At 35.8% G+C, this 27,698-nt stretch overlaps 1 protein-coding gene across 1 annotated transcript in view; it reads left to right on the forward strand.

Moving 5' to 3' along the window:
- The window catches only part of st18 (ST18 C2H2C-type zinc finger transcription factor), a 92,488-nt gene that overhangs the window by 34,792 nt on the left and 29,998 nt on the right, over nt 1-27,698 (forward strand). The window contains exons 2-5 of the mRNA XM_055182371.2: nt 10,788-10,900; nt 15,024-15,069; nt 20,095-20,125; nt 23,443-23,636. Of these exons, the coding sequence (XP_055038346.2) occupies nt 10,788-10,900; nt 15,024-15,069; nt 20,095-20,125; nt 23,443-23,636 (384 nt within the window). The remainder of the gene's footprint in view (nt 1-10,787; nt 10,901-15,023; nt 15,070-20,094; nt 20,126-23,442; nt 23,637-27,698) is intronic.

Genomic DNA, 27,698 nt, shown 5'->3' on the forward strand with positions numbered 1-27,698 from the left:
TTGCTCACACGATTTTCCGCTGTTTTTCGTGCCACTGGAGCACGGATGTCTTTTTCGTGCAACACAGCACAAATTTCTATAAATGTTTTTTCGTGTCTGTGCCACGACTTTCTTTATCGTGTCATTTTATATTTTGTTTTCTCATTGTCTTTTCCTATTTTTTTTACCATTGTTGCTTGGGGTTTGGGTTAGAATCAATTTCTGCGACAGGCAGAATAGTTTTAAAAGCGGACGAAAACATGTAGAAACTAATGCATAAAATTACACTCTAACGCAAACCCCGAATCTCACCCTAACCCCAAGCAACACTGATTTAAAAATAGTAAAAAAAACGATGAGAAAAAATATATAAAATGACACGATAAAGAAAGTCATGGCACAGACACAAAAAACATTTATAGAAATTCGTGTTGGGTGGCACGGAAAAGACATTTGTGCTCCAGTAACACGAAAAACGCCGAAAATCGTGTCAATAACACAAAAAAAATGAATAATTTTTTTTTTGATAATAACATGACTTGCCGTAAGATAGTCTAGGAGAAATCGTATTTAAATTATAAATCATATGCAAATATAAATCATTATGCAAATCATTACTGTAAGCCAGTGGTTCTTAAACTTTTCGGCGTCCGCCCTCCTTGTGTAGGGTGCATTCCTTTTTTGGACCCCAAAGACATTTCATGACATAAAACAATTACAAAAGCTATATTTTTCTGAAGTTTGACTACACAGAATTTATGATAATTTAATTTTTATTTGTAAATGTCATAAAACTGGGGCAACATCTCACCCCCTTCCCCAAGAGGGACCCGTCCCCAAGTTTGAGAACTAAGGGAAGAGAGTCAAAGAGACACTTTTAAACACTGATTTTTTTAATGTACTTGCTTAATAGCTAGCTAAACTTAAAAAGTTACAGATTGCAGCTTTAAGTTTTTTATATATTTTATGAAACATTATTTATTATGATTAAGGTAACTTTAAGAAAAAAAAAACGCCAAAAAACATACTGCTTAGATATTTTTTTCTGCTCGAGGCCCTCCAAATTATTCATAAATCTAAATAGTCAGAGGTATCATGCCCGTTCAAACTGCCCCCTCAGTTTTTGGAGCCGAATGGATTTTGCAGGCAACCTCCAAATCAAAGAAGTGTCCATTATTCTCTTACTTGTCTTTTTATCTGTTTAGTATGCACAATATTATCATTTCTGTGTTGCATCCTTGTCACTTTTCTGAGATTTCCAGCAGTTACACGTTACTTTAATTAGGCGGCTGGCACTGCAGATGCTGCAGACGCAACAGCGCAGTCGCAGACGTCATCAGCACCTGAGCGCTGTCGCGGACTCCTATCGAATGAATTTAAACATCGTAATTATTCCCAAGTACGATAATGTGCAGTTAACCTTCGCTGTTTAAAAATTGGTGATGTGACAGTCTCGACATTAAATTAGTAGATTTGTAGATTAATCTTTGTACAACAACAGAGTTCACGGGGCACGGGGAGTTATCTCGTCAATTAAGAGAAAATATTTGCATAAAAAACATGTTCCTGATGAATTTTTTGTAATCTGAAATACCACGATTATCCACTAGATAGACCAATCTACCCAATTTATGAAAAAACTGAAGCCAAAACATTATTTACAAATTTTAAAGTCTGTATGTTTTGATAATCGTTCTGAATCACAAAAATGCTATTATTTCAGATTTTTGCTAAAAATATATTTTTAAAGAAAAATGCACATATAAGGAGTTTATAAGCAGATGTTTATATATTTTTAGAAGAAATTTTTCCTGGAAGGCATTTTGTGAAAATCACAAAAAATGCTGGCGGGCAACTTTTCGAAAAATGGCTGGCGGGGAATGAGTTAATCATTTTATATAAACATATATTCAAGTTTTTCATATTTGCAATTAAAAGTTTAGATTAGAGTAGTTCGACATTGCTGGCAAACTGAAAAAGTTTGTTTGATACAAAGTGTTTTCCCAAATCTTTCTTTCTTCTTTGCCAGTAAAACGAAAAAACTTCAAGTGCAATTTAACATCACTTGCGCTGGCAGATTGTTTTAGGGTTAGGATCACTTTCCATATGTCATAAAGGGGAATCTTTCTGTCACTCTCTATCTATCTCTCCATCTTACCCCCTGGCTGTAAGGAGTGAACAAACAGGCGGGATGATAGTGTTTGTGGAGGATGAAGAATCTATGGTGAAGTGGAGTTGTTTAATGACACGAACAGCTGACTCATTAGGCAAGTGCAGTGAAAGGTAATTAACCCTGGGAAAAGTACAGCTGCCACACGGGCTGTTCATTTCGACGCAATCTTATTAGAAATCAGGAGTTTAAAGGGTCTTCTTTTTTCAAACCCTCCCATCATGTACTTTCCCCCACTTTCGGTTTTGTTTTTTCAACCCAAAGGCTTCGGAGCCTGGAGACCTGGCTTTTGTGCTCCAGGATTTAGCTCCAATGGTAGCCACGGCTTCGACAAATTGCTGACCACCTGGTAGTACTCATGCATCCTCGCTATTGAGACACCTTCCCGGTCTGAAACAATGGCCCGGATCATGTGTGCCGATAACAGGGGACGGCCTGGAAGTTCACCGCAAGCACCTGGCCGTCTCGTATTGTTTTCAGCTCCTCTTTTATGTTTCTCAAGACCACATTAAGAGAAGGCGACGTGTTTGCCTTGTCCCAAATCTTGAATTTACAAGTCAAAGGCTATGCAGTTGTTAGCATACTCAATTTGCTTAATAGCTTTTTGAAAATCTGCCTACAGTATATGGCGTCAGCCTTAATTGTAAATGTTACCAGTTTCGACAAAAATACTTTTTTTGTGTTTAATAAAATAAGTTTTGCTTTACAATAAGTCTTAAAGTAAAACTACATTTAGCTATTCAATAAAACTTGAATCTAATTTCTGTTGTACTTTATTTATTTGTTTTTCAGTTTTTCATTCGGTCACTTTTGTACAGTGTTCTGCGTGAGTCTCAATGTTGGATCTCTGTGAAAGCTTTTTCAACATAATTTTTATAATTCATGTTGTCTGCCAGATTTCTAGACTAATTTATCAGATGAGAAATGCTTTAAACTGTTGTATCTTTGAAGTTCCTCCCACATTAGACCTCGGGACACATGATGCACTTTAAGGTAATTATACTGAAACTAATTATACTTGCCCTAGAAAGACAACACGGCCTTATATACCAAATACAAGTTAAAATAGCAGCTTTTGAGTTCTCAGATTTCACAGTTTCAAATCTCTGGCATGAACTATGAAGACTGAAATCTGCCTTTTACACACACACAAACACACACACACACACACACACACACACACACACACACACACACACACACACACACACACACACACACACACACACACACACACACACACACACTACCTCGGCCCATCTAATCTTGTGGCACTCTGTTAATCTCTCTCTCTCTCTCTCTCTTCGTTTTTAGGGGAAAAGCCTTGGTTGTAAACATGCAGATTTGTTATGATCTATATGTTTATTGTCATTCACTTTAAAAAATATTGCTTAAACAAAAAAAATAATAATAATTAACGAAACAGTTTGCATCATTTTTTCGAGTTAAGATGACTAATAACTAACTATATTGAGTTGGATATACTTAAATATATTCATAAAAATTAAATTGTTCCACGATGTTTTTTCACATTATTTAAAATTTGATTCAATCATAGACACTGGTTTACACAAGAGTACTAAAAACATTTTTTAATTAACAACACTTTTGCAAAAGGTTGCAGAAGATAAACAGTCTTAGCACTTTTCGCAAAATGCCTTCTGATTGAAATAGCATGTAAGATAATGCTCGGTGAGTCTGTTCTCAACTTGAGCAAACGCTTTACTCTTCAGCACAATGGTAACATTATAAAGTCACATTTACTCACAGTTTCAAGTCCCATTAAAGGCTGCTGGGAACCTGAAACCTGAACTTGAAAAAATTAAGTTATCAAACTAATTACATTGAATTACTACAACTTAAAGGGACACTCCACTTTTTTGAAAATATGCTCATTTTCCAGCAGTAAACATTTGATTTTTACCGTTTTAGAATCCCTAGTTGATCTCCGGGTCTGGCGCTAGCACTTTTAGCATAGCTTAGCATAATTCATTGAATCTGATTAGACCATTAGCATAATGCTCAAAAATACCCAAAGAGTTTCGATATTTGTCCCATTTAAAACTGGACTCTTCTGTAGTCACACCGTATACTGAGAACGGCGTAAAATTGATTGTTGCAATTTATTAGGCCGATATGGCCGATAACTCTCATGTGTGTAACATGTGTGCAGCAAGTGCAATTTTACAAAGCGCCTGAAAATGAGCACATTTTCCAAAAAAGTAAAGTGTCCCTTTAAATATAAATAAATAAATTAATTAATTAATTAAATTAACTTAAAGGTGCAGTGTGTAAACTTTAGCGGCATCTAGTGGTGAGGTTGCGAATTGCAACCAACGGCTTAGTCCACTGCTCACCTCTCGCATTTGAAAAACATAGAGAAACTACGGTAGCCGCCACCGGACAAACATGTCATCATCGGAGACAACTTAGTAAAAAAAGTTTGTACGTTAAGGGCTTTTGTAGAAACATGGCGGCACAAAATGGCGACTTCCATGTAAGGGGACCCTCAGTGTATGAAGATAAAAAGGTCTCATTCTAAGGTAATAAAAACATAACGGTTCATTATATAAGGTCTTTATACACCCCTGATAATATAGTTTTGTATATTATTTTGCATTTCTGTGAAGAAATCCTTCTAAAAATTACACACTGTACCTTTAAAGGGGTGGTTTTCCGGGCAGGGTTTAGATTAATTCAGGACTAGGCCAGTTATATTATGACATTTAAGTCATTTAAGTCAACTTTACAAAACAACAATACAGGTGTTCATCGTGAGACAAAACAATGACACTGATATTATGTTAAGATATGTCAGTACAAGGTGTTTAAAAATAAAAAAGTAGGACCGCTCAAACATGCATTTAAACCTTGGACTAGGATAAGCCCTGTCTGGGAAACCGCCCTAAAATTTTCATTAAATCAATAATTAAGAGTTTTATACTTGCACCAATGCATTAAATTAAGTAAAGGCAACAGATCCCCTGAATTGTTTTTTGAGAGTGTTGAACCTTTTGGCTTTTTCGTGTTTCGTTTTGGATGTTATTAATTTTGTTTAGACAAAATTTTTGATGTCCATTAAACAGGTAACACTTCACGATAAGGTTGTATTTGTTAAATGCATTAGCTTACATGAACTAACATGATCTTTGTTAATGTTAGTTAATACCAATACATTTGTTCATGTTAGTGCACTAATGCAACTTTTGATAAAAAAAAACGAACATTAATAAATGCTGTGTTGTTGTTAGTTCATGTAAGCTAGTGCATTAGCAAATACAACCTTATTGTAAGGCGTTACCCAGTTTTTATTAAAGTAAACAATATTAGTAAACAAAGTATTAATTGGGTATTATCATTGAAACCCCACCGAGTCCAGATCACACAGTTTTTGGCAGATTTCTGCACACCTTTCTATGCTTTTCTATTACAAAGAGCGCATCAACAAAACCCAAACCGCCCTTCCGATTCGCATTCAATTACGATCATTTCCTTTCGTCTTTTCCTCCCCATTACAGTAAAGAGATTCAGCACCGGAGGAAAAGCAAGTAAAACGCTCTCTGTCTCTTTGCGCTTTATTACGCCACCACAGAAGAAAAAAAACACTCAGCATGTGAAATGAATGTGGAAATTATTCCTGGGGTAAACTATAAACACAGAAGTTATCCCTCCTCCCCCCAGCAGCACCATCCTAGATCAGAGTGTAATTGCCAGTAATCAGGTCTGTTTGGGGCTGATAAACCTCTCTGAATGCGTGGAAGCCTCTCAATGTGATGACTCAATTACGCCCGGAGTGGCTCATCAAACCTGGACCATCAGCGGCTTTAATAAATAAGGAGGAACAAACTTGCTGCGGGCGCATTGTGATTCCATTCATTCCATAATTAAATCCATTCCTGCCTTAACCCTTTTCCAGCCGGACGCCACCGACGAACAAAAAGAGGAGAGAGAAAGAAAGAGAGAGATAGGGAGAGTGACCTTGCCATGAGAGCGTGTGCCTTCATAACTCTCGGTTTGAGATACAGGCCGAGACAGGTGATATGGAGAAAGAGAGAGAGAAGGAGGGAATGGCTGATTGAAAGGAGTGGGGCGGGTGAATCTGGGTGGAGATAGAGCTCAAGGTCCTTATTTATTCATTGTTTAGTGAAACAAAGTGCTTATTCCACAATTACACCCAAAGTACAATCTAATTTTGAGAGGGGCCGAGTGTATCCGGACGGATGTTTCTTTTGCGTTCTTTAAGCGCTTTCATTGTACAGTGACTCAGATGAAGTAAAAGAGCAATATTGAACCTTTAAGAGCAGAAGCCTTGAAAGAGGCAAAGACACAAAGATTTTCTGAGTGGTCCTTCATGTTTTACTGGAATACACTGCTGAATATAAATTAAATCATTTTCACTGTCAAAATGTTCACAAGAAGTGCATTTATAAAAATAAAAGTTAATAACTATCAAGATTTTTTGACAAACTTAAATGCGAGTCAAACTTACAATTGCAATTATTTTATTTTAAGTTTATGTCTTTTTTCTGTTCTTCAGAACCCAAATGTAGATTTTTAACAAGTGCACTGCAAAAAATGACTTTCTTACTTAGTATTTTTGTCTTGTTTTCAGTAGAAATATCTAAAAATTCTTAAATTAAGATGTCTAGTTTTAAGACAAATAATATACAATTTAAGTGAAATTGTCCTTAAAACAAGCAAAATTAACTGCCAATGGGGTGAGAAAAAAAATTGTGAAATAAGATTTCTTTTTTTTTCTACTGAAAACAAGACAAAAATACTAAGTAAGAAAGTCATGTGTGTTCTTTTAGGTTTCTGGGTACTATGGGAGTGGACAATGCTATCTTACGAGAATTTGTACATATTTTACGAATTGGCTAATTCATATTATACCACGGTATGCTTTATTCTGATTGGTTTAGAAATATTCCATGGGTGTTGATTATTTTTCAATAACCGCACAGCCAACCTTTAAAATGTCTTTAAAATAGGCACCAGAGCAATATTTTTGGTAACCGTACAGTATAAGCCGAATTATTGACTCCGGTCCTTTGAATTATAAGAAAATAATGCACACCCACGATGTAACGGCACTCCGATTATTTTCTTATAATTCAACAGCCTGTCGTCAATTATTCCTTACTTAATTCATACGACCACATTCGTAAGTTTTTGTACGATTTGCCTTGACTTGTGTGACGTTGGGGTTAGGTGTGGGGTTAGGGGCAGTTGCGGCTTTTGACTGCTCATCCGAGGGGCGCAAATTCAAAATAAGTTTTTCGGAGTGTCATGTGTGTTTCTTGTGTTTTCAAAATATGTGTTTGTTGCGTCATGTGAACCATGTGCATCACGTGTTTTGTTAAAATAAGTGCCTGCTGCACACGCGTCAAAACCGTTTATAATAAAAGAGATCCTCACATTCACAAAATACATGCAAGACACTCCCTTAACAGTAAAGTTTGATTACGCATGAGATTATGCGAGTATCACGTCTCTTTTATCATAAACCCTTTAGACGCGTCTGCAGCAGGCACTTATTTTGACAAGACACGTGATGCACACATTATCTCTCAAAGAGCAGAACACATATTTTGAAATTACGAACCACACACATGACGGGTTACGTACATTTTGTGACGAACTTCGCATCGAGCGCCCTCGAAAAAAGAAGTCACTGGCCGCCACTTGTTATGGTTTCGGTTTCGTTGTTGTTGTTTTTTCTACCCAGTCTCACAAAGTTTCGTGATATAGTCACGTGTTTTTTTTATTCTTTTTTCGTGCTGTTGTCACGAGGTTTCGTGTTTTTTTCGTGGTCGTGTGGCGAGTTCCTGTTTTCGTGTGGTTGTCGCGTGTTGGTTGCTCGGCTGTTTTTTCCTATTTTTAGACCATTGTCGCTTCGGTTTAGGGTTAGATTTGGTGCTTGCATTAGAATGTCACTTAATATATTGATCTATACTATTTTTCCTGATTTATTTTTTTATATGTCGCCTGGCGTTAGGGTTAGAGTTGGGTTTGGTTAGGGATGTCATTTTATGTAAATCTAACCCTAAACCGAAGCGACAATGGTAAGAAAATAGGACAAAACAGTCGAGCAACCAACACGTGACAATCACACGAAAACAGGAACTCGCCACACGACCACGAAAAAACACGAAACTTCGCGACAACAGCACGAAAAAAGAATCAAAAAAACACGTGACCACATAACGAAACTTCGTGAGACTGGGCTGTGTTTTTTATGAGAATCGTACGTTTTTGCACGATTAACTTTGTATGAATTCATACGAATTAGCCAACTCGTAAAATATGTTCGAAATCTCGTGAGATCAGGCTGGAGTGGATGATGACCGAAAGACCTAAATATGTTAAATAAATAACTCTACTTGAATTGTCTTATATATTTTAAGTGCCCATTTCTCTACTTTCTTCTTGTGGTTATCGCTGTTGAATCACATTATTTTAATGCAAACATCCTAAAACTGCCTAAACAAGACAGGTCAAGAGTTTACTTAAATAATGGATTATATTTTCACCAAACCCTTTTGTATGCACTTAAAATATACGGCCCGAGTCGAGTGGAGTTATTTGTTTAACACTTTTAGATAGGTTTGAAGCTTGAAGACGCGGTCACCATCCATTCCAATACTAACCAGAAAACCAAAAACAGCATTCTGAGGAACAAAGAAAGACATTCGAGCCAGTGGCGGCCGGTGACTTCTTTTTTCGAGGGCGAAGTTCGTCGCAACATGTATGTAGCCAGTCATGTGTGTGGTTTGTAATTTCAAAATATGCGTTCGGCGCGTCGAGTGAACCTCGTGCATCACGTGTCTTGTCAAAATAAGTGACTGCTGCAGACGCGTCTAAAGGGTTTATGATAAAAGAGACGCTCGCGTTTGCCAGATACTCACATAAACTCATCCGTATTCAGAGTTTACTGTTAAGGGAGTGTCTTGCATGTATTTTGTGATCTTGAGCGTCTCTTTTATCATAAACAGTTTTGACGTGTGTGCAGCAGGCACTTATTTTGACAAAACACGTGATGCACATGGTTCACATGAAGCAAAAAAAATATTTTAAAAAACACGAGCAACAAACATGACAATCCGAACACATATTTTTAATTTGCGCCCATTGTATGAGCAGTCACGAGCCACCACTGATTGGACATGAGGGTGAGTAAATATTGACAAAGTTTTCGTTTTTGGGTGAACTATCACTTTAACTTGCTTTTTAAGTGTATTATTACAGTAGTCATTTTATATTAAAATTAAAAAAAAAATTCCTGTTTGTTTTTTACAAGTCATGGCCTTTTACTGACCTTCTCCTTGTGATGCAACATGCAAATTAAAATGTTTGCAGTGTTACACTTACTTGTCTCACTTATAACCCTGAATAGAAAATAAACAAGTTAAAAAGTAAATTTTAAAAACGCAATTTATCATCATTACGTCCCAGATATTTGCTTGACTTCCAATGCAACTTTGATTATTAGTATCTCAGCTGTTATGATGCCACGAACAGATTGTGATGCAGATAAAACAGATGCGAATATAATATGCATTGTTTTTTATTTGTTTGTCTGTTTATGCAGAAGTTAACGTCCATTTTGTAAAGATGCTATCTTAATATTCGTGTGCGTTTCTGTTTTCCCCAATAAAAAATGACAGAAAGTTTCTCCCATAAAATGTTTTCTGTATAGCTTTATTGTGAACAAATCACAGCCATTCATAATATTTAAAGGCTATAAAGTGTATCTCTCTTTCTGTCTGGGAAAAAGAGCAGATGGGTTAGGGCAAAGTGCATTGGCCACATAAACACACACTCACACAGACGTACACACGCCACATCAGGAAGCTCCGTCTCCTTGGAGACCGAGGGGCCATGCACATTAGCGGGCCGGCCCTCAGAGGGACGGGTCGAGAGAAACCCCCTTATAATGATTCAGCAGATGACGGGCCGCTCAAGGAGTGGGCCGTCTTTCTTCTTATGCTAATGAGCGGGGGCCCCTCCTCGTCCCCAGACCCCGTGATAGAGGGGGTGCGCGAGGGGCCGGGAGAAAGATACTGGGAGTTTTTAGCCGTAATGAGCACAAAGCTCTCTCTCTCAAAGCCAACAGGCATGAATGGCTGAGCAATAGCGGAGCTGTTGTGTAGCGCAGTGTTTAAATTGTCCCCGATGCATGCAATCACACTGAACTCTTCCCGGATTAACCGTATTAATTACACACAAGCTATTTGATTTCTGTCAAGCAATCAATTTGCATCTTGTTAAGAGAGCCACATGAGGTCTTGTCTGTTAATTCGCTTGCAGTTTTCTGCTCTGAGCGTTTAGTTACCAATTTTACCATTTCACTCAAAAACTGTGCCTTTTAGTAACAGCATGCAGTGTTGGATGATTTATCAGATTACACCAAATAAAGTTATTTTGAAAAGTTATGGTCTCTCGATCGCGTCTATCCATTTATCAACTTCAACCTCACTGTGTTGCTCAAGATGCGAGTGCTCATATTTTCACTTGACACATTTGTTGATTGAAAGATGGATTTCACACTAATGATACAAAAATACTCTGTTAGCATCTTAAACGTGTGATTCGAGTTGTCGCTGACATCTTTTGTTGTTTGATTTCTTGCCCTCAGAACATAAATGTCACACTCACATCTCAGAGCAGCTAAAGAAAAGCGTGTGCAGTAATCGGAGCCCGCGGGGAACTCGCAGAACATCTTATTTATTACAGGACAAACTAACAAAGGTAAAATGATATTGGTTTTCCTGCTGAGGATATTTCAGTGAATCAGAGCATCTTTCATATGCATTTGCTGTTTAGACTTTATCGTGCATTTATTTGTGGACTGAAATGAGGCTGGGGTACACCTGCAAAAATTAAGGTACAAAAGCTGTCACTGGGTCGGTATCCTTTCAAAAAGTAAACCTTTGTACCTAAAGGATGTATATTTGGACGTCAAAGGTACTTGAAAGGTACTGTACATATCTGTACACTGTAAAAAATACAATGTAAAAAAAGGTTTTTTTGTTAATTTACAAGTCATTTCAACTTACTATTATTTATCTTGACTAGAGATGAGTTGGTAAAACTCATAAAATTAAGTTGACTTTTTTCAAGATAAATAATAGTAACAAAAATCGTAACAAAAAATTTAAGGCAGCAAAGAATGAGGCTCGGGTACACCTGCAAAAATTAAGGTACAAAAGCTGTCACTGGGTCGGTATCCTTTCAAAAAGTAAACCTTTGTACCTAAAGGATGTATATTTGGACGTCAAAGGTACTTGAAAGGTACTGTACATATCTGTACACTGTAAAAAATACAATGTAAAAAAGTTTTTTTTTGTTAATTTACAAGTCATTTCAACTTACTATTATTTATCTTGACTAGAGATGAGTTGGTAAAACTCAAAAAATTAAGTTGACTCTTTCAAGATAAATAATAGTAACAAAAATCGTAACAAAATTTTTTAGGCAGCAAAGAATGAGGCTCGGGTACACCTGCAAAAATTAAGGTACAAAAGCTGTCACTGGGTCGGTATCCTTTCAAAAAGTAAACCTTTGTACCTAAAGGATGTATATTTGGACGTCAAAGGTACTTGAAAGGTACTGTACATATCTGTACACTGTAAAAAATACAATGTAAAAAAAGTTTTTTTTTGTTAATTTACAAGTCATTTCAACTTACTATTATTTATCTTGACTAGAGATGAGTTGGTAAAACTCATAAAATTAAGTTGACTTTTTTCAAGATAAATAATAGTAACAAAAATCGTAACAAAAAATTTAAGGCAGCAAAGATTTTTACAATGCAGCATTAAGTTGGTTTTGCAACTGTGCAACTTTTACAACTTAGTTTTGGAAGTCATTTCAACTTACTATTTTAAGTTTTGACCTGTGATAAGTTGACATTAAAGGCGGAGTACACGATGTTTGAAAAACGCTTTGGAAAAGGAGACTGGCCGACTACCAAAACACACTTATAGCCAATCAGCAGTAAGGAGCGTGTCTACTAACCGACATCCTTGCTGGGTTGCGTATGTGTGGGGCGGGTCTATCAACAGAAGGTCCAGATTCTATTGGGGTAGGGGCGTGTTTGTTTAGGTGATTTCAAATATCAACATTGGCTTTCAAACATCGTGGACTCCGCCTTTAATTATAATAACATATTTGAAATTAAGTTAATTTGTTAATTTAAAGTAACATAAAAATATGTGTTGATTTGACAAAAATGCTACTTTTTTACAGTGTATCTAAATATTAAAAGTACCTAACCTTTTGAAATGTTGCTGTCCCAATGACAATTTTTTGTTTGCGTTAAATCTAAAATGTTCCGAGCCCCTAAGGTGACATTGGAGTAAAAAAATCTAAAGTTTAGTTTCATGTGCTCACGTGAAACTTTCATGTGCTCACGCGAAACCTTCATGTGCAGAATTTTTTTTTAAAGTTTAGTTTTGCATGCCCACGTGAAACTTTCGCGTACGCAGCTGAAGCTATTGCATTCTCATCACGTACGCACGCGAAACTAAACGCAGTAGTTTCACGTGCGTACGCAATAGTTTCACGTGCGCACACGACCTTCACGTGCAGAATTTTTTTTAAAGTTTAGTTTTGCATGCCCACGTGAAACTTTCGCGTGCGCACCTGAAAATATTGCATGCTCATCACGTGCGCACACGAAACTAAACGCAGTAGTTTCACGTGTGCACGCGAAAGTTTCACGTGCGCACGCGAAACTAAACTTTATTTAATTTTTGTTCCATGTCCCCTTAGGCGCTCTGTAAAAATGTAATTTAAATGAACTGGTTTTATTTAAGCAAAGAATTTGAGCTTTAACACCAATGTACGCTGTCAAAAAATGCTCCCTAGTTGTCACTGGGGTGGTACACTTTCAAAAAGTACACCTTTCCACCTTAAGAATTCATATTACTACCTCAGAGGTACATATTAGTATCAACTGCATACATATCTGAACCTAAATGATACATATTAGTACATTTATAAAGGGCACTGCCCGGTGACAGCTTGGGACCACTTAGTTCAGTTCAGTTCAGTTCAGTTCAGTATTTATTTATCCCCGTAGGCAAATTTGGGTTGCAGCGAAACACTCACTCAGACATTTGACAATTTTCACATTGGCATACGTATGTACATATATATATATGTATACACACACATACACATATATAAAAAATAAAGAATAATAATAAATAGTAAAAACCTAATTATAGCATGAAGTCTGGGGACTATTTATCAACTTCCACTAGGAGGAGAGGAATTTAAAAACTTAATTTATGGACCACCGTGTTTTAACCTGATGTACTATGTTAGGTTTTTTTAAAGACAGCATTTATAAAGAAACAAAGAAGTCCACTACTTATGAATTTATGTATATAATGGTCTAAAAAGCATTTTTTACTGTTCACAGTACACTTGTAAACCATATGAAGCTGTGTCACTTGTAGAAGATCTTCAAAATGCACGGTTAAAAATTGAGGTGATACCTGTGGTGCATGTTGACATATGCTTTGGTTTTGTAGACTTGTGATGGGGGTAAATTAAGGGTTTGTTACCGGCCAGCTGTTGCCCGGTTCCTGCTCTTCTTGAAGTCTTTCCAGGCCATTCTGAACATCCAAAATATCAAATTACGTAACCCCCCCAAAAAAGCCTGATTACTGTCGAGGCTAATAAAAGATTCCTTTTCCGTGGCGAATTTGGAAATAAACCCAAACAATACGCAAATCAAACCGCTCAGATTTTAATAGTTTGGGCTTTAAAATCGCGCGGAAGTGTCGGGCCACTTCTGGCGCGCCGTCCACGCGTACACTACCGAGCGAGTGTAATGAACTAATCAGGTACATTAGTTTTTACAGAATGTAATCTATAGTGTTTGGGAGTTGTTTGTCTCAATAGAGGCCCCCGGTAATCAAAAGTAATGAAGCTATTACGCTCCGGGAGCCGGGAGAGGGCCGGCATGATATTAAGAGGGAGCCACATAAAAGGTTTATTAAAGGAAATTAAGGTCCATCAGTGCCACACCTGCTCCCCCTATTATAAATGTATGACAGGTCAGTGGCTTCAATCACAACAGCCAAGCCGAGAGAAGGGGAGATAGGAGTCATGTTTCCATTATAAGCCAGTGACTCACCGAGCTCACCAGACCCTCCGACCGCTATAGAGCACCATCAGCCCAGAATAATTACATTTAATAGGTTTTATTTGGGATCAGCAAGGCAGCGCTGGCAGAGAGAGAGACTAGTGCTAGTGAGTAGGTGCAGCGGTATTAACAACTCTTTTTGTCTACTATCCCCCGCTACTTTTGTTTGTAGCGTGATTTTTGCATTATTACATTTTTCGCCCGCCCCGTCTCACCCTCTCAAAAGTAAAGTCTGTTTGTTGCGTTTCGCTTTGAGTCAATTAAACTGAGTCCATCAAACACGCCGCACGTAATGGACCTGATCCGCTGCGTAAAATCCTGTGAAATTTCCCGGTTTTATTTGTCGTAAAGTTCAATGACCTTTCATTTTTGCGATAATGTCCCATCGCACGCCTCGGGATTGGATTTGGTTTTTTACTACTGTTATTTACAGTAATCCTAAAATGTTAGACTTGTTTTTCTCTTCTGAAGTTATGTGCAGACATCGGGTGGGTGTTGGGTGAAAAACACCCTAAATAAAGTGCTCGGGATGACGTCATAAACTCATCCGTGACACTAATCTGGCTTACTTATTAATAACCTGAACTGAAAGGAATGTGGCCGCTATTCTGATGATGAGATCCTGTTGAGATGAGTTATTAAACAGGATTATACATTTCTGAAATTGAAAATTGCTATTTGTTATTGACTTTATTTCTCACTTTTGGTTTACAGATGGAGTCCGACAGTGAAGAGAATCGAAGTGAAATATGTGATGGACGTAAGTGAACTTTATTTTTTCTTTAAATATATATATTTTTACTGCCATGCCATTAACAAACATTAAACTTTCCAATGTTAAATATTTAATATAATTAAAGCCAAAAATTAAAATTTTGTTATCATTTTCTTCATGTTGTTCTATGAATTTCTTTCTTCTGATGAACACAAAATAAGATATTTTGATAAATGATGGTAAGCACACAGCTGATTGTAACCATTGACTTCCATAGTAGGAAAACACATATTATGGATTATATTATATATTAAGTATTGTGATAAATGATGAAGAAGATATGGTTACACTTTAGTTGAAGGGGTGCTCATAAGACTGACATGACAACTTCCATAAACATGAAAGAGATTTTATGCACATTTATGACAAATGTCATCAAGTGTCATTTGTTCAATTATGTCATTTTTAATGCAAATATGACATTGTTTGAATTGTCTTTGTTATGGCAACTTGACATAAACCAATATATCATAACTTGTCATAAATCTGTCATAAACATGACATAGCAGAATAATTATCAAACTTAAGAAACTACCTAGCTTTATTGGTTAACCTTACATTAAACTGTCATTTAAATGTAATTAAGTGTTAATACTGTCAAATAATTTAAATACCTTAACAAAATGCAACAGACATGTCAAAAAATTATACATAAAAACTGAACTTGTTCTTCCTCACACAGAGAGTTCTGAAATTTTCTGACATAAGAGAAAAAACTAACAAAACATTTAATCAATTTAATTCAATGTAATTTACTTTGCAGCAATATGGACTCAATTCTGCATGGCTTAACCTATTATTGTACTGTTTTCATTCATTTTAGGTGAATCGGTCTCCAAATGCAAAAAAATATTAATTTTATGAATTTTAATTAGTATTATTATTGAATTATTAATTTTATTTGTTAAACACATGGAGGAAACTTAAAAAAAATATAGTCGTAATGTTGTTATAAAACTATTTGACCGAGTATTAACACTTAATGACATTTTAATGACAAATTATATTTGTACCACTGTAGTTGAGGTCAAGAAAAATATTCATGACGCTGTAATAAAATTATTTGACAAAGTATTAACACTTAATGACTTTGTAATGACAAATTATATTTGTACCACTGTAGTTGAGGTCAAGAAAAATATTCATGACGCTGTTATAAAAGTATTTAACCGAGTATTAACACTTAATTATATTTTTTAATGACAAATTATATTTTGTACCACTGTAGTTGAGGTCAAGAAAAATATTCATGATGCTGTTATAAAACCATTTAACCGAGTATTAACACTTAATGACATTTTAATGACAAATTATATTTGTACGACTGTATTTGAGGTCAAGAAAAATATTCATGACGCTGTTATAAAACTATTTGACTGAGTATTAACACTTAATGATATTTTTTAATGACAAATTATATTTGTACCACTGTAGTTGAGGTCAAGAAAAATATTCATGACGCTGTTATAAAACTATTTGACCGAGTATTAACACTTAATGACATTTTAATGACAAATTATATTTGTACCACTGTAGTTGAGGTCAAGAAAAATATTCATGACGCTGTTATAAAACTATTTGACCGAGTATTAACACTTAATGACATTTTAATGACAAATTATATTTGTACCACTGTAGTTGAAGTCAAGAAAAATATTCATGACGCTGTAATAAAATTATTTGACAAAGTATTAACACTTAATGACATTGTAATGACAAATTATATTTGTACCACTGTAGTTGAGGTCAAGAAAAATATTCATGACGCTGTTATAAAAGTATTTGACCGAGTATTAACACTTAATTATATTTTTTAATGACAAATTATATCTGTACCACTGTAGTTGAGGTCAAGAAAAATATTCATGACGCTGTTATAAAACTATTTGACAGAGTATTAACACTTAATGACATTTTAATGACAAATTATATTTGTACCACTGTAGTTGAGGTCAAGAAAAAAATTCATGACGCTGTTATAAAACTATTTGACCGAGTATTAACATTTAATGACATTTTAATGACAAATTATATTTGTACCACTGTAGTTGAGGTCAAGAAAAATATTCATGACGCTGTTATAAAACTATTTGACAGAGTATTAACACTTAATGACATTTTTTAATGACAAATTATATTTGTACCACTGTAGTTGAGGTCAAGAAAAATACTCATGATACTGTTATAAAACTATTTGACATAGTATATACATTTAATGACATTTTTTATTGACAAAATATATTTGTACCACTGTAGTTGAGGTCAAGAAAAATATTCATGATACTGTTATTAAACTATTTGACATAGTATATACATTTAATGACATTTTAATGACAAAATATATTTGTACCACTGTAGTTGAGGTCAAGAAAAATATTCATGACGCTGTTATAAAACTATTTGACCGAGTATTAACACTTAATGACATTTTTTAATGACAAATTATATTTGTACCACTGTAGTTGAGGTCAAGAAAAATACTCATGACACTGTTATTAAACTATTTGACAGAGTATTAACACTAAATGACATTTTAATGACAAATTATATTTGTACCACTGTAGTTGAGGTCAAGAAAAATATTCATGACACTGTTATAAAACTATTTGACAGAATATTAACACTTAATAACATTTTAATGACAAATTATATTTGTATAACTAAAAAGTGATACAAAGTCGTCTGTTATGTTGTCTTTGTAATGTCAAGTTGTCATGAGAAGTTATGATGTATTGGTTAATGTCAAGTTGTCATAACAAAGACATCTCAAACAATGTCATCTTTGCAATAAGGATGACATGGTTGAACAAATGACACTTGATGACATGTAATGATAGTTGTCATAAATGTGCATAAAATCTTCATCATGTTTATAGCACGTGTCATGTCATGATTATTAATGTGTCATGCCAGTCTTATGAACTAAAGTGTTACCGAAGATATTTTGATAAATGATGGTAAGCACACAGTTGACGGTACCCATTGAATTCCATCATATTTGTTTTTTCTACTATGGAAGTCAATGGTTACAATCAGCTGTGTGTTTACCATTATTTATCAAAATGTCTTCTTTTGTGTTCATCAGAAAAAAGAAATTCATACAGGTTTAAAACAACATGAAGATGAGAAAATGACGTCAGAATTTTCTTTTTTAGGTGAATTATCCCTTTAAATCAACTTGGCTATATCCACTGTAAAAAAAACTTAATTTTTTTTGTTGAGTCAACTCAGATTTACAAGTCATGTCAACAGAAATTAGTTGTCACAACTTATAAAATATAGTTGAGAAAAGTCAACTTAAATTTATAATTTATAACAACTCACCTGTAGTTATAACAACTCATATCTAGTCAAGATAAATAAGTAAGTTGAAATGACTTGTAAATCCGAGTTGATTCAACAAAAAATTTTAAAAGCAGCAAAGTATTTTTTACAGTGTAGGGAAAACCAAAAATTACACTTTGGAGAACTGATCAGGTAGAAATGAACATTACGTAACAGTATATTCAAAAATTTTGCTTTACACATGCACAAGCAATATATAATATTTATAAAATGATATTTTTATCTTACATTGTAATAAACCCATTTTAATTCTTATGACACTCAACCTTTTGAAATCAGTTTATTACTAGTGTTTGTAAACATGCAGAGATGCATTTCATTTGCCCGTGCAAAGTTCGCATAAACAAGGTCAACACATTACCCATAATGCCGCAGTGCAGTCATTTATTTGTCACCATGACGTGCCACCCGGCAGACCCTCTTCCTCCCGTGACCCGCCCTGCCTCCCGGGTGCTCACACCTCCCTCCGCACGCGCATTTGATGTGAAGTGCTAGTTTAACAGCCGCACATCAGATCTGTCAATTTTAATATTAATCCAGTTTAGGCTGAGAGAGGTGCGTCTGCATTATGCAGAGACAGTGACTTCATTATGTGGCAATATTCTTTCAAATGAGTTAAGGAGGACGTTTTGAATGGGACGATTGACTAAAGCACGGCCGGCCGCATCATTATTCAAGTGTTCGGCGCCTTGTACTGTACCTCTCGTGCGCGCCTGGCCCTTTAATGTGCCGGTAAAAATTCATGATGGTTTTTATTGAGTCTTCACCGTGAGACTGAGGTGAAGCTGTGAATGAGATTTCTCTCCCACTGACACACATTCCTGCTCTCTCTCTTTTTGTCTCTCTCTCTGTATGTCTTTTGAAACTAAGTTCACGGTCTGGCTTTGACTCTATCATGCTGTCAGAATCGTGATTGTTTAACCTTGTGTTATCATTTTTTCCAGCAAAATGTGTATTGTTTTTTTTCCTTGAATAAAGCTGTGACCTTAATTTCTCTCTTTGAGACAATGTGGGACATAAACCAAAGAATTTCACCTTGATGTAAATTATAATTATGTTCCATGTGTCCACATCTAAAATATAAAAAAGCATAATAAGAGCATTACATATTACAGACAACATCATGAATTTTTTTTGTAACTGTTCCTTGTTTCTTAAATATACATGCACACATTTTTTTTCTTAAAGGAACACATATTTTCATTTCTTTTTTAATGTTATTGATTTGCAATCATGCGGTCATCCGGACGATTAGGCCATAACTAGTTTAAAAATAAAACAGGCGGCGTGGTACCGCACAGGGCCAGCTGTATCCTCTCATCTGGGCTTAAAAAAATACCAGAAAGCTCATTTGCATGTCTGTCTTTAAAGGATGAAACTGGCAGGGTATTTTGTATAGATTTGCATCCTTTTTGTTACAATCCATAGCCATATTTTCAAAGCTCAGATCACACAGAAGAAGGTACGGGAGTGTGCTTGAGATGTATTTTTACATTTTTTATGTGCCAGAAGAGCTCTTTTTCAAAATAACATCTATCACGGAGTCAGCGAGAGAGCGAGATTGTGTCCATCCGTGAGGGTGACATTAAGGGGTGTGAAGGACCACGGGCAGGTGTTGTAAACATGTGTGTTTACTTTTCTCCCTCTCTATCTTTCTGTTTGCAGTTCTGGCTGACTGCATCGCTGAGTCGCACAGGTAAGGCAGAGTTCACAACTTGCATTCGAGTGTCAAGTTGGTTTTTTACTGGATACGTGCGGTTGTCAAAAAATACAGTTAAGACCTCAGATTATATAAAGTGCTTTTGAAGTCTAAACAAGGGATAAAAATAATATTCTGCAATCATTTACTCACCTTCATGTTGGATGAGTTTTATTGTTTTGCTAAATATAAATTAAGATGCTTTTGTAACCAAGCAGATATGGGGCACCATTGACATCCATTGTAGGAAAAATTATAGTATGGAAGTCAATGGTGCCCCAGATCTGTTCGAGTGGTTGAATATCCATTTTTGGGTCTACTATCTCTTTAAGATTGTATTACATACATGTACAACATATCAAACCAAGTGATGCTGGACTTTTTCTCATTTTTGTGAATCATTTCGACCAACTTGTCCCAAGGTCATTTTCAGTGTATGTATGAAGTCTGTTAGCCTCAAGTTTACACAGGTGTCCTAACCACAGCTGTGGATCGTCATGCTAACAATAGACATGTTTAAATAACACTTGACAAATACTTCTTTGTCGTGAACAATATAAACATGTTTTTTTTCAGTTGTTGAGAAGTGTTACAGTTCTTTAAAATAAATCCTAGTAAGCTTAATATTTTGTTCCTGGTACAGCATTGGATTAGCAGCACAAAGGTCATAGGTTTGATCCTAGGGAACACACACAAAGATAAAAAGTATAAATTGAATTGTAAGTCACCTTGGATCTGCCAAATGCATAAATGTAAATACAAATCTTTAAAATGTGGCTTTAGTGTCCAAAAACATTATCTTTTACTCAGTCACTTTTTTATGTTTTAGGCCTATAAAGCAAAAATTTTCGTTTCTGTATCAGTAATGCAACGTAACAACTTATTATAGCAACAGATTTCTCATTGAAAAGAACGAGCCGGTTCATATTTGACTCTCTCTGTTCACACATAAATTCACACATGAGGATCTGTGATGCTTAATTTCTTAGTCACATCTTGCAGGAAATTTCAGATGATGTCCTGACGTTTTTTGAACTCGGTGACTTAAAGCATTTAAAGTCTACATAAAACAACTTATTTCACCTTTATAATGTGACATACTGTAACTTATACTCTTAAAAGTTAAGGTGCATCATGATAAGAACATGATAACATAAGAACCTTTGACTGAATGGTTCTTTGAGGAACCCAAAATGGTTCTTCTATGACATCACTGTGAAGAACCTTTGAGTGTATTTCTGCCTGAAATCAATTGGATAGTGAAAGTGGTCTTTATATGATGTGGTGTTGATAAATAAGAGCGCTCGATGACAGCAGAGAAGGGGAAGTTGTTTCAGAGGTGAAGCGAGTTATTACATTTTGATGAAAGGTTAAGAAGAGAAATAATTTTTTCTTTGTAATAAAGTTCACTTCATAATGAGACCGATACTCAACATGATGAGTGCTGCTTTGGAAAGCGTGTTTAAACTAAGCTTTGAATATAGATGGAAATTAAGACTACGTACATCCGTGCAGTGACAGTTCTGGGGTCAGTGGATAGTACTATACTTATAATATATAAAAATGCGTCATGAAACGGAAGTGGCAATTGTCTTATTTTCCCCGTGGTGACGTATATCCCAGTGAAACGGCTTCTGACTTGAATTTTTCCATCGAGAATTGATTGGATCGTTTGAAGATTTGCTAATCACTGCGATCTTTTCCGAGACCCCGCCCACCTGCTATACTATATGATCGGAAGTAAAGAGCAGTGTTAAGGAAAGGTACTTTTTAAAGTAATGCATTACAATATTAAGTTACTTCTCAAAAAAGTAACTAATTGCGTTACTTAGTTCCTTTTCATGGAAAGTAATACTTACGTTACTTTTGCGTTACTTTTACGCTACTTTTGCGTTACTTTTTCTTACTTGGTTGAGGCTTGATCTCTTTCAGGCATTGTAGGAGTTTTTTATGACTGAGAAGTTCTGCATTCAGACATTGCATATTTTCATTGCAAAAGTTCTGGCCTGCCATCTCCGTTTCTGACCCAAGAGAGATCGCTTTCAAGAAGGGGAGGAGATTTGCATTCTTTAGTTAAGATTATGAAGGCACTTGAATTATTACAAAATAATGAAGCTCACATTCAAGTAAAAAATACCTTAATATTCCAAAACAAAGTACAGTTTTTCATATCAATTTTATTGCGACTTTAAGACCTGCAGTTGATTTTATGTTCGATACTACATATTAAGCAGATTGTGCTCATGAATTGCTTTGTGACCAATGTTGGGGAAAGTTACTTTTAAAAGTAATGCATTACAATATTAAGTTACTCCCCAAAAAAGTAACTAATTGCGTTACTTAGTTACTTTTCATGGGAAATAATACTTATGTTACTTTTGCGTTACTTATTGTTACTTTTTGTAACTTTGCTGAGACTTGATCTCTTTCAGGCCTTGCAGGTGTTTTTTATTACTGAGAAGTTCTGCATTCAGAAATTGCATTTTTCATCGCAAAAATGTCAAGTTCTGGCCATCTGCCATCTCCGTTTCTGTCTTAAACTGTTCCCGCTTAGACGCGCATGCATGGAGTGAGTAATTCTGCGTTACTACGTTCAGTTTAATTTAGCTCCTTTTTTATTTTTTTTAAATAAAATTTATTAATTTGAAAAGTAACTTGCGTTACTTTTTAAAAAGATTAACTCAAATATTAATGTTTACATTTATAAAGGAATGCGTTACTTTACTCGTTACTTCAGAAAAGTGATATTATTACGTAATGCGCATTACTTGTAATGCGTTACCCCCAACACTGGTAAAGAGAGATCGTTTTCGAGAAGGGGAGGAGATTTGTGTTTTTGATTTAAGATTATGAGGGTTTTTAATTTAGATTATGAAAGATTATGAGAGTTTTTAATTTCAATTTCATTGCGACTTTTGCAGTTGATTTTATGTTCGATACTACATATGACTATTAAGCAGCAGATTGTGCTAATTAATTGCCTTGTGACATTTACATTTATGCATTTGGCAGTCATTTACATCAAAGTCACAGTGCATTTAAGATATACATTTTATCGAACCCATTAAGGTTTTCACTGCTAACGCAATGCTCTTCCAATTGAGCTACAAGAGCACTGGCAGAAAAGAAACAGTGAGTAATGGCAGGTGAAGTGCGCTAGCATACGTCACCACTTTTGTTCAGTTCACGCCAGGCATGTTATAAAACCTATTGCTATTAAGTGATATTGAATATAGCACTTTTCTTAAAAAGTGTATGTGTGTAAGTTGTCTTTAATTTGATGCAATAAAATGACACCAGTCTTGGCCCTTCAGCTTGAATCCCGGAGCGGGTAAAAAGCGAGCGGCTGCAGAAGGGGCCCGCGGGGCGCCGGTCAACAAGAGGAAATCTCTCCTAATGAAGCCCCGGCACTACAGTCCCAGCCCCTGCTCCAGCGAGGGGGATGTCGAGCAAGACCTGGCAACCGCTCAGGATAAAGACGCGCCCAGGAACACTGACACTCCAGCAGGTAGACAGATGTCCTGTTGTGTAGTCTGTTTTGATGAACAATTGACGCTGAATTTTAAACTACCATCTGTTGCATTCATATATTTGTTTCCCTCCTCATTCCCCTCCCTCTCTGCATCATCTTTCTGTCCATCAGGCCCCTCGCACCCCCACACTTAATTTTCACCGGGGCCGCTTCTGTTTGTCTATCACATCGTCTTTATGAAGTTCAGGACAGCTGATCTGTCCGGAGTTTATTTGGTTGTTGGCAATTTGATTCGGATCGCGTGCGACCGGATTAAAAACTTGGTGTAGTTAAAGTGCCTTCCTGATTATGCACCCTGCAAAAGTGCCTTTTTTATTTGCAAGTGCGCTTGCTTGCATAATTATGCAAATAGTGGAACTGAGAATAGAAGGCACCAAATTATATTGTGCCTCCTTTACAAAGAGAACGATCGCACACTCCAACAACAAAACATTTTTGGCAACGGAGGCACGGAAACGCTAAAGTTGATATTGCATTTTAAAGCAGCATCCTTTCTCAAACCAAAATGCCGCCATTTTCTAATGAATCGAATTACGAACATGTTGGCAACAATACCCATGCTTTACATGTGTACCTTCACACCCCTATAATCTGCACTTATTTGGTATATTTTTAACGATGTAACCAGGCAACAAACGTAATTGTCCCTTTCGAAAGCTTTTGTTAGACCATCGAACGCAGACCAAATATACATAATTAGGCATAATGTGTGCGACTCATTATTGGACACATGTGGGTTGTTAAATGGACAACAAAATAGCTCAATAAATTGAACAGCATCATTGGAAATGGAATTTATTTGTTTCCCTGAATTCATATTACCCATAATAATCGTAACCTTTTTTCCCTCCAAATTTTTTACGTTTCGTTTTTTTGAAGTTGAGGAATGATTAAGAAAATCTCATCTGTCGTATTTCCCTGCTGTCTCGCAACATGTTTACTTTGCGTTTTGCCAACGAGCACTTGGAAAATCGATAAGCCTGGAAAAGCTACTAAAAAAAAGTAATAAAGAATTAAAAAAGCATAATGTGCCGTGTGTGACTGGATGGAGACGAAAAGTGACAAAATGAATGGATCTTTGGAGAGAAGAGAGAGGGAGTATCAAAAAGCGAAAAGAAAAAAACAGGGGAGGAATTAAAGGGGTGTACGGCTTCCATTTGGTGCTGTTGTGTGTGTCACTCCAGCCAAGCTTCTGGTCTCCATACACACAATGGTAATGGTTATTCTGGAGTATAAACCATTCACCTGTTCCAAAACACAAACCAGTTTCTGCGTCCAAGTATTTTTCGCCCTTGTTCGCTTCAGTCTTTCTCTCTTTTTTTCACTGTATTTTTTTCTCTTTTGGTCAGGGCTGTCTCCATCTGGATGGCAGAGAACTCCTAATCGTCTGCTTTGTTAATTGTGTCTTAGCATAACTGGCGAACTTTTCATCTGCGCTGGACCGCTTCGGGTTTTCGCACCTCGCTCATGATTCAAACTGCTGACAAAGTGACAAAAATCAGGGAAATCGACAGCTTTCGAGCGCGTTCGCTGTGATTTGGTTTATACATAAATTGCACGGATTTTTCACATGCAATCTTTTATTTGCCCTCATGTCGTTTTTAATGCATGGCCCACTTTTGTCTTAAAACAGTAAATGTATTATGTAAGGTAAAATGTAATAGTAGATCATTTAAATTTAGACATCATTTTATGAAGTACATTTAATAAATGTCATCTTTTCATCAACGTAGTTGTCTTTTAAAAATCATATAGCTCGACAAAGAACCTTTTTAGAAACTTTTTAAAGTATTGCATGTTGGTAAGCAGGTTTTTGTTATGTAATAATTGTTAATATATGTATGATATATGTAAAATATAATATATGTCATAAAAGCACATTTTTTAAAATTGAGATTTATCCGTCATCTGAAAGCTGAATAAGCCTTTTCATTCATGTATGGTTTAGGACAATATATGGTCGAGATAAAACTATTTGAAAATCTAGAATCTAAGGGTGTAAGAAAATCAAAATATTGAGTAAATTGCCTTTAAAGTTGTCCAAATGAAGTCTTTAGCAACTGCATCCACTCACAAAAATAATATTTTGATATATTCACAGTAAGAAATTCACAAAATATCTTCATTGAACATCGATACAATCGATAATTTGACTCATGCAATGTATTGTTGTCTACAAATATACCCGTGCGACCAAAGACCACACTGAAGAAATGATTCATTCAATTTACTTAATTTTTTAAGGTAAGTGGTTGCAATCAATTTATTTAAGCTACATTTAAACATAAAAATAAGTAAAGTAAAATAAAATTAAAAACTTTTGTTTAAATGTAGCTCAAAAAAAAAATGTATTGCAACCACCTACCTTAAAAAATTTGAGTAAATTTAATGAATCATTTTTTTCAGTGCAAGGTCACATATAATGTATTTACACTGTCAAAAATATAGTCCCAAAAAATTGTCCCTAGCTGTCACTGGGACGGTACCCCTTTAAAAAGGTCCTTATATTCAGCATTTACTGTAGGTAGATATGTATACATTTGTTACCAATATGTATCTATGTGGTACTATTATGAATTATTATTTAGGTACAAAAGTGTACCAAACTATCCAAAAGATTGCTGCTTCATCTTTGCTAAAGTAATATTTTAAAGCCTTCAGGGTTCCCACACCTTAGTTAACTTCAAATTCAAGGACCTTTCAGGGACTTTCCAGGTCCAATACCCTCAAATTCAAGAACTAAATGCGGGGACACATTTCAAGTGAAAGCAAAGTTACATTGTGTTACCTTTTAAGATACATTGTTACAGTTCCCTTTCGAGGGTACTCGCGCTGCGTCACTCCAGTGACACTTTGGGGACCCCTCCAGGGGTAAGTGCGTCTGAATGTGTACATCAAATTCAACCAATGGTGAGGCTTAACGACAAAGACAGGGTGACGCGGGGAGTATATCGCTATCTGAAATATTGCCAAAGACAGCGTTAAAGGGATGCAGGAAGTATGGCAAGAGAGACGCAGCGTCTCGTTCCCTTCTCAGGGAACAACAGTAACATACGTAACCCGAGACGTTTTCATGTGTCAAACACAATTATGCAAAAAAGCATTTTGGGATGAATCAACATTCGCATACAGAAGATATAAGCATTTAAAGCCAACAGTTTAGCACGTGTGCTTAAAAAGTCTAGAATTTTTATGATATTATCCGACACTACACGGGGAATAATATGGATTTTTTTTCCCATTAAACTTCTTGCATAAAATAGATTCAAGCACTTTCAATGACCTGTATCTATATATGTATATTTTCAAAAACTTCCCTTGAATTTTCCACCCAGATTCACAAACTTTCAAGGATTTTAAGGACCCGTGGGAACCCTGTGCATTACAACTATGTGCATTTCCAAAAATAACACAAAACAGAAACACAAGTCAGGTTTCGTGCTCGCATTATACCCTTGTATTTTCTCAGCGCCGATCTGCAACATTATGCTAGAGTTTGGCACGATGGGAACGAATCGGAAAGCACTCTAACCCCTCAAAGCCTGGTTTCAATTTTTGGCACGAGACGGGCGAGATTGTAAATGCCACTGAGCTCTCTAGCCATCATTTAGGGATGTTTTTGTGGAGATTAAAAGCAAAACTACTTTAAATGCTCTTTAAGACCAACAACTGTTTGGTAAGGCTATATAATCCCATTAGAAGCCCCCGAAACGGCATGCGGCGAAATGCTGTAATATCTAATCAACTCAGCGGCTGCATATGGTGTTAAGGGTGGCGTAAGAGGATAGATGTACAGTATCTCGTACTTATGGCTTATTTTCAACTTTAAACCCTAGCGGCCAAAGAGCTTTAACGTTAGCGGGTAAGTTTTTAGAGAGATCAGAAGGATTGTAAGTCAATCCAGATAATAGTTGTCTATTGTTAATCATTAACTCAGTGACTTAATCGAGTCATTTAAAGATGATTTTATGGGTTAAAATGGTTTGAGATCTGTTTGACCATATTAAAAAAGAAATAATTCAGTATAAATCTAAGCTA

The sequence above is a fragment of the Misgurnus anguillicaudatus genome, chromosome 25 (assembly GCF_027580225.2).
Source record: "Misgurnus anguillicaudatus chromosome 25, ASM2758022v2, whole genome shotgun sequence".
Taxonomy (NCBI): Eukaryota; Metazoa; Chordata; class Actinopteri; order Cypriniformes; family Cobitidae; genus Misgurnus; species Misgurnus anguillicaudatus.